Source organism: Lepidochelys olivacea (genome assembly GCF_965140295.1).
Source record: "Lepidochelys olivacea isolate rLepOli2 genome assembly, chromosome: 16".
In the NCBI taxonomy this organism is placed as follows: Eukaryota; Metazoa; Chordata; order Testudines; family Cheloniidae; genus Lepidochelys; species Lepidochelys olivacea.
This window is the reverse complement of record NC_140426.1, coordinates 19119044-19132461: the sequence shown is the minus strand read 5'-3', so window position 1 is coordinate 19132461 and position 13418 is coordinate 19119044. Positions and strand designations below refer to the sequence as shown.

At 46.1% G+C, this 13418-nt stretch overlaps 1 protein-coding gene across 2 annotated transcripts in view; it reads right to left on the bottom strand.

The window, feature by feature from the left end:
* The window catches only part of ADAMTSL2 (ADAMTS like 2), a 46475-nt gene extending 37876 nt beyond the window's left edge, over positions 1–8599 (bottom strand). Inside the window, exons 1-5 of one of the 2 annotated variants that reach the window (XM_084649746.1) lie at positions 8367–8599; positions 6306–6420; positions 3530–3672; positions 2204–2279; positions 1282–1384 (exon numbers count right to left, since the gene is read on the bottom strand). In XM_084649746.1, coding sequence (XP_084505872.1) covers positions 1282–1384; positions 2204–2279; positions 3530–3672; positions 6306–6419 — 436 coding nt within the window. In that variant the 5' untranslated portion in view covers position 6420; positions 8367–8599. The remainder of the gene's footprint in view (positions 1–1281; positions 1385–2203; positions 2280–3529; positions 3673–6305; positions 6421–8366) is intronic. The other variant, XM_084649747.1, reaches the window with a different exon arrangement.
* Between the last annotated feature and the right edge of the window lie 4819 nt (positions 8600–13418).

Here is a 13418-nt window from a genome sequence, read left to right as displayed (position 1 = left end):
ATATTATGGGCCAAATTCTACCAGACAGGCCTGACCTGGGCAGGGGTTCGGGTGCATCATGGACTTGTATCACTGCAGGCAGGACAAAGAGAAGGCATGAGGCACAACTGCTCCCTGCTATGTACAGAAGGTCTGCAGGCTGCACCTTCTTTTTGGATGGTGCATCTTGCTCCACTCCTAATGTAAAAGGATGGGCAGGTTCCTGGCTCCACCTCCTCCCTGCCTCCATTAGGGTGATGCAAGCATTCCCAATGCTCCCCTGAATGTCCCTGGCTTTTGCACAGACTGACACAAGGGTTCTCCTGGCACCCGCAGACAAGGCCCAATCATGATGGGTAACATTTTCAAAGCGCCTTGGGACCCGAACTCCCATTTTCAAAAGAGACTTAGACCCAGGTTGTTGACAGTATTTAGGTGTTGCCGTGTTCAGTGTTGCAATGCCTCACTGATTTAGGAGCCTAACTCTTATTTTGAAAATGAGATTTAGACTCCTAAATCAGTGAGGCATTGCAATGCTGAGCACAACAACAACTAAATACCTTTAAAAATCTGAGCCTTAGGCACATGGGGCCAGATTATCAAAGATCATTTTCAAAGCTATCCAAACAACTGAAGATGCAGACAGGGACTTCGTGGAATTTTCAGAAGTGCCTAACTTTCACTGAAGTCAATGGGAGTTAATGCCTAGATGCTTTTGAAAATCCCACTCAGTCCTATCTGCACCTGTAGGTGCCTAAATACCTTTAAAAATCTGGTCCTTAGGAGCCAAAGTCTGATGGAAAAATCTATAGCTAAGTGCCTGAGTCATTTCTGAACATGGGATTTAGGCTCCAAGGCCACATAGGCAATTTAAAAAGTTTTATCCTATGTAACCATTGAATTGACTCGTTTCATTTCAGTGACACTAGATAAAACAGAGAGCTATTTATAGAGATGATGTCTGTGTGTGAGACCAAATGTCACTGAAATGAAATGAGTCAATTCCATGGCCACACTGAACTCTTCATTGGACATTTAGCTTGCGCAAACCAGCTTCTTTAACACTCAAGCCTGCAAGTCCAAACTCACCGAAGTCAATGGGAGTTTTGCCCGAGAGAGGACTGCAGGATCCAGCCTTTGAGCTAATTTGTAATTTTTTTTTAAAAAAGTGCTTTGTGGCTGCAGAATGCTCCTTTGAGCCTGGGCAGGTGGTGTCCCTGAGTCTTTCTGAAGGATGTAGCATTGTAACTATCAAAATATTTTGGCTAAGTGCTATAGAACACACAAAGCATGTCTTGTTACCAGGATATAAAGGTTTCCATTGATACGTTCTTCCGTTATACACATGGGAGTTAAATGATGAACACTGTTCCTCTCGAAAGCTCCTTCCGGTAGGAGGGCACTCCTAGAATGGGATACATTAATATCCTGATGAAAACAAAACGCAGGAAAGGTTTCTGGCACACCTCAACCGGCCGCTTCCACAATTAGCATTGCACAGCCTGCTCCAGGCCATGGAGCCTGGCTGCTACCTATGTCTTAAAGGGCCTAATACTGCAAAGGGCTGAGAGCCTTCTGCAAGGTAGCTCAGCTCCTTCTGCTCCCACCATAGTTGTCATCAGAGCACCTGACACACAGCGACGCAGGGGGAGGTGGGAGACTGTGCAGGCACTGATTGAAACTTTCTCTGTGGTCCCACAATCCGGAGGCAAGGAAAGAGGCAGTTCCACCAAACAAAATCCCCACTTAAGGGGGGCAGCTGCTACCACCATCCACGGGCTATAACTGGCTAAGATGCTGAGCTGGATTCTGTTTCCAACTCTTCTACAGACTCACTCTGCGAATGAGACCAAGTCACTTCATCTTTCTGTGCCTCAATCCCCCTGTCTGTCAAATGGGGGACAATGCTGCTTCCCTACCACAAAGGGGTCCTGTGGGGTGTTCAGATATTGCAGTAATGGGAGCCATCGAAAGCCAAGAATCAAAATACAGTCACTTGGTTTTGGATATGTGACAAGATGAACGCCTGTCAGTTTCCCAGCTACCCAGAAATACTGTTGTGTTAATCTAAAAAGACGGGCAGCTTCCTGGCTCCACCTCCTCCCTGCCTCCATTAGGGTGATGCAAGCACTCCCAATGCTCCCCTGAATGTCCCCTGAATCCAGGGATCAGGATTAAAAATATATTATTTGGAACATTTCCCATGAAAAAAGAATATTCTTACTTGTACTTTGCAGAGCTGGTATCTTTTGGATGTCCCAGTGCAAGTTTTATTAGCAAGCCCACTCACTGACTTTCTTCTGAATAAAGAAATGTTGGTTAGACATGGGGTTATAATCTTTGACAAATAAAATCTACATTCCCTGTTTTTATAGGGGTTCCCGTAAATAGTGGCAATGCCTTAAACCATGATCCCATTGAAGTCAATGACAAAGGTGCCATTTACTTCAATTATTATCATTGCTTATTAAGTTTATTACAGCAGCGCCAAGAGGCTCCAGTGTGCTGGGGCCCCATTGTGTGAGGTGCTATGAACATTTACTAAAAAAGAAGTCAGGCCTTGCCCCAAAGGCAATCTAGTTCAGTGGGTGCTTCTACTTAACTGTTAAGTTACAGTTCAAGCCATCACAGAATTTTTGTTATTTACTCTATTTAGACATGAAATGTGGTAGATAGATAGATAGATAGATAGATTCTGTGAAGCATTTGGAGATTTTGGGGATGAAAGCAAGATCTGATTTTTATATTTTCCACTTCATCTCTCACAATTTCAGAAGGGTTCAGCACCCACACCTGGGTTTTCAAAAGTGCTCAGCTCCCTTTGGGCACCCAAATCAGTGGCCAGGCTCTCAAAAGAGCTCAGCACACTGAGTACACCTTGAACGGTGATAGATAGACAGATCTTTTGTGGGAGTATATGCTTTAGTCAACACAAGTTATTGAGCACATACAGGAATAACTTCATGAAATTCCCTGACTTATGTTATACAGGAGGTGAGACTGGATGATCTAATGGTCCCTTATGGCTCTAAAATCTATGACTCTATTAATTTAGTGGCTTGAGAGGAATGAGATGGTGGTTTTAGCCCAACTCCTAGAAGACAAACATCCACATCATAAAAACACCCAGTCTCACTGGCACTGACAGACACCCTGTTTGGTTGCATGAGCAGACAGGCCGCAGGGTCACTGAATGGACAGAGCGAGGCGACAGCCTTCTCATCCTCGGAGGGGGCCCTTCCTGCTCAGGACTGGAGCACAATGGCAGGAAGCTCATGAGTGCGTCTCTGTTCTGTGGACAGACAGAGATGTTCATTCTCCAGGGCTTTCAATCCAGCACATTTCACGAATGACATGTTTGCTATGGTGTAATTTACTGGACCAAATTCACCTCTGGGATATGAAGGCTAACGTCCACAGATTTCAGTGGGGTTGCCAGAATGTGACCGAGAGCAGAATTTTGTGCAGTTTGCCTAATAGGTCAGGTAGATGGTATTACAATCTTCTAGCCACGTAGTACATGTGTGTCACTTAATTATTTTGACAGTACCTCTGCCGGAGGCAATGCCTCTCCTGGGATTTGACACCTCCCCCACAGGTTCTCGTGCATGCTGTCCATTTAGTCCATTCCCCCCACCAGTATGCCGTGACATCTGCTCCTTCCTCAAGGCTGTTGGACGTCTGCGCGTTATCCTATTCGCAATGCCAGGCATTCATGTTCAGAAGAGAAGAGGCGTTAAACATTTACACGGCTGAGTTAGCTTGACTAGGGAGTTCTGCACTCAGTGATACCAGGCCCCAAGACAGCAGACCCCGCTCAGGGCCAAAACTGGATTGGCGGGGGCAAAGTCCAAGCGAGAGGGCTTTGAGGGGGGGAAAGGTGAGCGTATTAGAGGAATGGGATCACCCTCCAACTGCGGAACAGGGCATGGAGCCCCTAAACAGTCTGCCTGTAGAAATCTTGGGGTTTTCTATAGCACCCATCACCATAGTATCCAAGCATAATGGTAGCAGTAACTGCGGCCTGCCGTGCCGCTCCTCTATGTGGTGGATCCATGCAGCTCACAGGCCATGTTCTCCTCAACCCACCCCATGCTGCACACTCGTGCACAGAATCACAGCGCAAAGGGGATGAGGAGTCTACGTGAGTGGCTTCTCCATGGCATGGACCCCTATACACAGAAGAGACACAGCATTTCCCACTACACCGGGGGTAGAGCTGTGCAGGAACTGGAAGTGCCGTCTCGTGGGAAATTCCACAATTTCAAAATATGTTTTTGTTCCAAATTGGAATGAAACGTCAACATTCGGAAACTCCCATGACATGGCATTTTCTGCAAAAATGTTTCAGGTCAGTCTAACCATTTCATTTTGATTTTTACTTTATTATAATAAATATAATATAATATATACATTTCAGAATGCAAAGGTAATTTTGAAACAAAAAATCAAAACAAAACATTTCAATAAGGTTGAAATTAAATGTTTTGACCCCATTAAAATGAATCATTTTGATTTTTTTAATGAAATTTTGTTGACATCGACGCATTCCTACAAAACATTTTTGTGGAATCAGCATTTTCCAATGGAAAACTGTTCTGTCAGAAAATTTTCAACCAGCTCTAATCCGGGGCCTTATGCAACTTCTACGCCTTCCCCCACCCACTTCCCAGGGAAACGGGAAAACCCAGAAGCATGGTTTTCCCATTCAGTCCTCACTCAGTCAGAATTCCCATTAACTTAAAATGGGAAGTATGATGGAGACAGGAGGGGCCCCCAAAACCTCCCAGATGAAGACAGTACCCTTAACTCTTCAGTACATTCTGATCCTTGGTCCCCACTGAATTCAAACGCAGGATGTTGAAGAGTTAGGTTGATCAACGGGTATGGAATGGCTTCCACACAAGGAGAGACTAAAAGGATTAGGGTTGTTCATCTTCAAATAGAGACCACTAAGGGGGGATATGACAGAGATCTACAAAGTCATGAATGATGTGGGGAAAAAAGTGTTATTTACTCTTTCCCACAATACAAAAACCAGGGGTCACCCAATGACATGAATAGGCAGCAGGTATAATATAAACAAGAGGAAGTACTTTTTCACACAACACACAACTAACCTGTGGAACTCATTGCCGTGGGATGTTGTGAAGGTCAAAAGTATAACTGGGTTCAAAAAAGAATAGGTAAGTTCATGGAGGATAGGTCCACCAATGGCTATTAGCTAAGATAAGGATGGGACCCCACGCTCCAGGGCAACTGTAAACTTCCGATTACCAGAAGCTGTGCGTTAGAAGGCAGGAGTGGATCACTCCAGCTGGCCAGTTGTGTGTACTCCCCCTGACATTCTGGTACTGGCCCCTGTCAGAGACAGGGTACTGAACTAGCAGGACCATTGGTCTGACCCAATATAGCAATTCTTCAGTTTAATTACAAAAGCAAAGGAAACAGCACCTTCCAAACCCAAAGCAAAACCCTCGCCTGCCTTGTGTGGGTGCATGGGTGGTGAAGTAGAAGAGAGAACAGAAAATCTCTTCCCAACCATCTCCCTGGATGTTACAAAGGCTGGGGATGCACTTAATGGATCCTGTTTCGGTGCATGGCCTGACACTTTGGGAGATGTTCCCAGGGCCCAGCTTTCCTTTGATGACACTGCTGTTAGCAGGTGCCAGGGTGATGCACACTGCTTCCATCAGGGTGCAGCAGGCGGGAATGCTATCAATGGCTCTGCCACCATTCCCGCCCATCCACACCCATCCCTATGCTGGCTCTGGGATTTTAATGTATTGCCATTACCACTCTGCACATGCATAGCAAGAGTCTTTCTCAATAAACATAGGATTTATCATCTCCATGGGGCTAGAAGATTAATTTTTCATTGGGGGGGTTATGTTTCCATCCACTCTCCTGGCTATGGAGTTCAATAAATTCTGTGTTTCTTGAGCAAGGATAAGGACGTTCTATGAAAAGGAATCAAAAAATCTAGCAACTGAACAAGAACCGGGGAGAAGGAACTGTTCCACCTAAAGAACATGCAAAATTATGTGTCATTTTCTGTAAACACTGGGGATAAGGTGAGATCCCTCTTAATGAGATCCAAGTTTCAGAAGGAAAACCTGCCAATGGAATAACTAACGCATATGTTCAAGAGTCTTTGCTTGCAGATTCTAAAACACAGCGTCAAAACAAGACTTGTGTGCTGGAGAATACCTGGGCTTAATGGGACATGCCTATTTCCTTTTGGGAGCTCAGAAACCAGTCTGCCAGGTAAACATGGAGCTATCCTTTCAGCACCAGCATTTTACCTGCCAAGTTGCTACACTTACCTGAGATATCACAAAGGCAATGTTTCCTACAAAGAGGACAATGGCCAGGGTCCCCTTCAGGTGAGAACTTTCACAGATGAAGATGCTGCTCCAGCGCCATTTAATTATTTTCATTCTGTAAAGCAACAGGCCCAAATGTATGCCATTCAAAATGCTGGTGTAATTTCATTAACGGCAGATTTTTAGCGATGCGATCAATATTACAGTGTCAGAGCCACTGCACTTTGGGATAGATAGAAGGCACAGCGTCAACTATCCTGTTTTATTGTGTTATCACCAATAGGCAAAATAACAGTGATCATAAACAAAAATAGGGGTTTGTTTACTAGCAAGAACCACAACCTTGTAAAAAGGACTGCTGAACTTTTACAGTGGCCATAATTGCTATACAGTTAATTAATTAAAAGAAAATATAGGGGCAGATGTTCAACGGGTGTAAATTGATGTCGCTCCATTTGAGATCAATGTCTTCTCTCAGTGTGGCAGTTAGTCTAATTTATTTTCACTGTTAGTCCCTCCATCACCAGTGTGTGTCCACTGAAGACAATGGATTCATATCGATTTACACCAGCTGAGGATCTGTCTCTGAAAGAATTGTATGAAAGCACTTGACAGCAAGAGAATTAGCCAAAATGTAGAGCATGTCGGTGTTTTTATAAGTTGAGTGAAGCGTTGCAAATGCTGTGCAGGAAGCATTGAAGAAGAAGAAATGGCTGGACGTTTAAAAAGCAAGATCATTGGAATATTTTCTGCTACAGCCCTGTCACTCAATAATTAAAATGAAAAAGGGATTACAATTGACAGCCCTTATTTTTCCTTTTTTCAATAGCAGTTTCTCTTGTTCTACTCTAGTTCCTGTGGATGGAAAAGTCTGTTCCTATAGCAAAGAAATCCTCCAAAGTTAAAATCACAAATATCAGCCTTTCGTTTCTGTCCCCTGCAGCAACTCTGGAAGGAAGGGTAAAAGAAAACCCAGCACCCCAGAATGACATGACTTTAAAGAAAATGCAGTGGAATACCCTAGGTCATTTTAGAGTGAAGTGGAACCCCCCACTGTGGAAGACAGAGATGAGCAAGTTCAGGAAATCATGTTTCAGGGCAATCAAAGCACCACATGTTTGAAAGGAAAAACCTCTCTCCTACACTAGACTTCCCTTAAAAAGTAAATATTCAATAAAGTGGGAAGGTAAGTGAGACCCAGACTGCCCATGGGAGACGGGGGGAAAGATTGCAATCAGGTCTGGAGCATAAAAGTGTCTCTTCCACCCGTTACATACTCTCCCCATTTCCCCACCTGAGCTTTTGTAGCAGTTTTGGGAACCTTGCCCTAGGGGTAAAGTCACCACAGATTTGGCTGGTGTCTCATTTAACGGGATCATCAGTTAATTTTCTAATTCCTCCTCCTCCCCTCCCCCACCACGCTGTGTATTGACTTAATATTCTGAAGGTGGTTTCCAAAGCTGAGTCCACTGATTAATTGAAGTCCAGAGTTCTTGGCTGTGTGTCCCGGGGACAGGTGGCTGAGACTTGCCTTACACTTGGTTTTCATTAAGACTTCCAGACACTGCTGGGCCAAAGCCAATAAAACAACTTGCTATGGGGTTATCCTTTGTTCAGTCAAAAAAATAAACCAAATCTTTAAGGGAGCAGAGTAGGAGAGAAAACCCCAGCTAAAATAAAAACCTATCAAAAACTGAAGGACAAATCAATGAGTCTATGGACAGGAGAGAAATCCAGTGTCCTAATGGCAAAGCAGAGAGAGACAGCTTTAACGTCTTTCCCATCCAATAATTCTACAAGGTTATATAACTGTCTCCTGACACATAACATGACTCCAACAAAGTCTAACCTATCTCCAAAGCGAGGAATCCAGGTGGGGAAACCAGCCTCTCTGAACCTAAAGGGGCTGGTTACTTTTCTGGCACTTCAGCAAGTTTTTGCTTGGTTTGGGGGGAAAGGGTTGTCTTTTCTTGTTTTGGTTTCTTTTTTTTCTTCTTCTAAATCAATATATTTAAAAAACGTGTGTATCATTGCCATGAAAGTACAATAAATAAGCCATACCTTGAAAAATTGGGAAGTGCCAGCAAGGTGCAAGGGGTTTGTTTTAAGGCTGAAGATGCTCCAGACACCAGGTGCAAAGGCTTGTGTGTGGGGGGAAGAGTGAGTAGCAGCAACAGCAGCAGCAGCAGCAAAAGGAGGAGCAGGAGCTGCAGACACACAAACTCTCTCTCTCTCTCTCCCTCCCTCCCTCTCTCTCTCTCTCTCCTCAAACTTCAAAGGGCAGCCAAAGAGCCTGGGTTTCCAGCGAGGAGGAGCTGCCTAGTGGCTTTCCCAAGTCAGCTTTAGTCCGTTTTATAGCTGTCAGACAGACTGTGAGGAATTCACACTTCTCACCCTGAGATGTCTCTCCCCCCCCCCACACACACACACCCCAAGCCCAGGGTTTAACCCGCTCAGCTCCCCTGATGCAGGCCAGCAGCAGCCAGCTGGTTTCCTGCGGCTAGGCTGGTGGAGGAGTGGAGCGGGGAGTTGTACGCATGCGTTTCTCCTCACCAAGAGAGAGACAGACACACACAGACACAGAGCCAGCAGCGCCAAGCGTTCGCCCCGGGAGTCTAGCGGGGAAGGAGGCAGGCCAGGCCAGGTCGAGCGAGACAGCCGCACAGGCAGGCCGGCGGGGCCGACGGAAAGGACTACGGGTATTCTACAGTAACGGCCCCGCCGTCTCCATGAGAGGGCCGCGCGGGCAACGCGCTCCAAGAGCACAGCCACATTCTTCTCTCGACGCAAGACACACAGCCAGGCGCGCAGATTTATAGCCCAGCCAGAGGGAAGCAAAGGGCATCTGAGGCCGTCGGAATGTGAATCCTTCCCCGGGCCGTCAGACGTCGCTAAGGACACGAACAAGGCTCTGCCATCCCGGAACGGTCACCTTGCCGGGTTGCTCTAACTCAGCTTTCTCATGAGGATAGGCTGTTGGCCTATCGCTCAGTCCCCAGCCCGGAGGGCCAGTGGACTGCTCTTCACCGGCTCACGGCCCTTCGACCTGTCCAGTTTGGGTGGCCCTGCTGGGAGTTCAAGCTCTCGCCGGCACTGCTTTCAGGGTCACTGGAACATGTAAGCCTTCCTACCACGTCAAGGAAGGATCCCAGGCCTTGCCTACACACAGACACTGTGCTGCTCTACCTATTCCAGTTAGGGTTGCCAGGCGTCCGGTTTGTGACCGGAACACCCAATCAAAAAGGGATTCTGGTGGCTCAGGTCGGCATCACCGACCGGGCCATTAAAAGTCCGGTCGGTGGCGCAGTGGGGGCAGGGCTAAGGCAGGCTCCCTGGCGCGGATGCCAGAAGTGGCCACGAGGGCCTAGCGGCCCCTAGGTGCATGGGCGGCCAGGGAGGCTCTGCTCGCTGCTCCCGCCCCTAGTGCCTGCTCTGCACCTCCCATTGGCTGGGAACCGCAATCCATGGGAGCTGCAGGGGTGGGGCCTGCAGATGCGAGGGCAGTGCGTCGAGCCTCCCTGGCCGCCCATGCGCCTAGGGGAGGCAGGGACCTGGCGGCTGCTTCCTGGGAGCCGCGGTAAGTGCAGAAAAACCTAACATATAATCCATTTAATATGAAATAATAACGGGTTTAATTATATACCCTGGCCAGATTCTCAGTTTGTTATAAATCTGCAAAACTCCATTGACTGGGGTTTGAACAAAAGCACCAGATGATATTTACCACGAGAGAGAGTATAGTAAATGCAATGCTCAAACTGAGACAAAGATGCATCTGTACGAAATGGTGAGACAGATTTTCTGACACACAGATGTTTGGAGGGTGTTTGTTTGTTGTTGTTTTACTTTGAAAGTAAATCTAGGGCTTATGAAAAGTGTTGTGTTTATAGGTCTTGAGACTGGAATCCTCTCTGTATCCGCTGGACATGCACAGGACAGACAGTGGGGGTGCAAGCTCCCCTTGGCCTGCCACCAATGAACTTCAAGTCACTTCTACGAAAGCCCATGAAAGCTCTCAGCATCTCAGTAGGGGCCAACAAATTGACTTGTGTTTTCTTATGACGGGCACTCCAGAGTGGTGTCAGAACTAGAACCTCTATCCAAGTACCCCAGGCACCAGGGAAGAAGTTCCACCTGGTGAACCTGGATCCAGATTCTAATTCTGAAAATGGCCTGCGTCTGCATAATGTACCAATTCCAAACACCTTCAACTTTGGACGGATGTACCCCGTTGTTCAGTGTGTGTTAGGCTCCCCCTCTGCACCTGGTCCACACAGATATAAGCCAACTACCAGTCCCAGCCAGGCTTTAGGTGAAGCTGTAGCAGCTCATACTCTTAGCTCTGAAGGTCTAGGGATCAGTCCCCAGTAGTGTCCCAAGGTGATGGGTTCTTTCGATGTTTGAAATCCAGATCAAGATTATGCAACTTGACTCTATCACATGGAGAAAAATTCACAACTTGGGGAGACCCTAACAAGAGAATAAGTGGGTATGTTTAAAACTGCATGCCTCCCGACCTATTGCAATGTGTAGCTTCCAGCTCATGGCTTGACACTGAGTTTTTAAAGTGACTATTAGTAAGTCTCCTTAAACAAGACATCTCTGAGTTTTCTGCTGGTTACCTTCCCATATTGTAAACAAGCCACATAGCTGTCAACATGATGTCATGTCTCCGCAGCAATACGAGCCTGTCACATCCATATTAATAACAGCATTTATCCTCACTACAGCCCTGAGGGAAAATTCTGAAATTGTACCTTATACAGCCAGTCAGCATTTCCATTCTAAAACAGTGTGGTGCATAATTAGAATGCAAACAAAGACAAAGGCAGACACTAAGAAATCATCTCCTATCCTGCCTAATGAGAGCAAAAGACAACAGTTTGCATTGCCAGGAAGCAGCCGGCAGAGGCAATGGGTTTAAAAATGCCTTAACTGAAATTAACCCCACTAAGGGCTTGAATTGAGCATCCTCTATTCTCAATGTGAGTTGAGGGCACTCAGCAATGGGCAGGGGGTGCTCAGTATTTTGGTCATTTAGAGTATGTCTACACAGCAACTAGACACCTGCTGGAGCCTGGGTTCTAGGACCTTGCAAGGTGGGAGGGTCCCAGAGCTTGGGCTCCAGGCTGATCCCAGAAGTCTACGCAGCAATGAAACAGCCCAGCAGCTCAAGGCCCGCAAGCCCGAGTCAGCTGGCATGGGCCAGCCACGGGTGTCTAGTTGCTGTGTAGACACACGCTTAGGGACTGGTTCCAGCACTGTAACACCCAGTGAGAAGCACCTCACTCTGCAGAAAGTCCGTCACACTACTCAAGGAGTAAGGTGCTCTATATATGTAAAGGGGCTGAATCAAGCCTTTAGCATCCCATCTCCCTGTGACTTTGAAGCACACAGAGCAGTTATCGGCTCTGATTAAGACACAAGATTGGAACACACCCAGTGAACTCTGGAGAGCTACCCACTAGAACCAAATGCTATGTCTCAAACCAGTCCCTACGTTCAAGCTGAACCCAAGATCCAAACTCCCCCGAGCTTGGAGGAAGTTCAGTTTGGATTTGAAGTCCATTACTCAGGCCCATCCCTAACACACATCCGACTTAGGCATTGGCTTTGGCTTCCAGGGTGTGATAAGTGGCCCATGACAAAATGCTGGCTTTAGCCCAGCAGTAGGCTCGTATTATTGCAGAAAAGCAGGCTTATGCAACGGATTCTGCCAGCTCAGAACCACATGGCAGCTTCCTGCTCAGCTGGGCATTTGAAGATTGATGTTTTTTTAAAAAATAAATAAATAAATAAAGCACATCTACAGGGCTGACCAAGATGCTCAGTCTGTACATGTGTTCATAATAACCCAGCCATTTCCCAGGAAGCTTTGACTCTGTCATGCAGCTCCTGTTTCTGGTTCCATTCTTTTACAGAGAGCACACCGCTCAGGGACTTAAGATGGGATGACATGAAACCAGCATAACAAAGGGCTCTGGAAACAAACTCTACCTTTCTCATTGTCTGTGGCTGTGTCCTTTGTCAATCAGCAGTGCAGGGCTCCCTAGAATCATTAATGTTTGCAACGAGCTTAAATAAGCCAGTGCCACTAAGTTGCTGTCATCATCAGCCTCATATTAAAAGCATCTCTGAACACATCAGAAGCCATAAGTTGGCCACCCTGATCTCTGGTGTATTCTATAGTCCTGTCCACATATTTCCATTGGCTTTAAAGGCCACTTTTCTACAGTAGATTTTTCTGGTTCATTTTACTTGCTCCCAGATATTACATATTCCTACACAAAATTGAGAGGAACTCCCTTGTGAATCATAGTTTGCTCGTGGTTGTCTTATTGCTGTGAAAATGAAAAAGTGCCTGGCCTTTTCTTTAAATGAAACAGCTTCTGCTTGGAATTTTTGCACAATCATGCTTGGGAATCTGAGCAATGTATTATGGCCAACCCCAAGCATTCAAAAGTCACGAGTCAGACTCCCAAAAATCATGAGATTGGTTTAAAAATAATAAATTCAGGGTTCTTTTCATTTGCTTTCTGGGTTTTGAGCCGTTAGCAGGTCACATCTTCAAGTTTTTCTCTGCGACCATAAGGGCCAGAAACAATTCCCTTTTTTTTAAAATGAAAGCTGAGAATCGCACATAATCACAAAACTCCAGGAGCAGGAGCTTTAAGAAAAGCACTATCAAGGCCTTCTCAATAAAACCATGAGAGTTGGCAACACTGGATTTGCCACATTGGACCAGACCTCTGTATAAATAATATTTTGCACATCGACAGCATCTTCATTCCCAAGAAAACACTTGACAGAGATTAGTTACTATTTACTGTTTGTATTGTGCTAGTGCTTAGAGCAACCAAGGCCCCATTGTGTTGGGTAAAGTCCTTGCTCCAAAGAGCCTATCACCTCTGTAGTGAATCAAGCCTTACAATCCCCCTAAGAGGTACATGAGTGTTCTTGCTACAGATGGAGAAACTGAGGCACTGAGCAGTTAAGTAACATCCACAAGGTCACACGGCAAGTCACTGGCGGATTCTGGAACAGAATCCAGATCTCCCAACTCCATCACCCTGTGAAGTGAAAAGCTTATTCGATATATCACCAAGAGTTAAC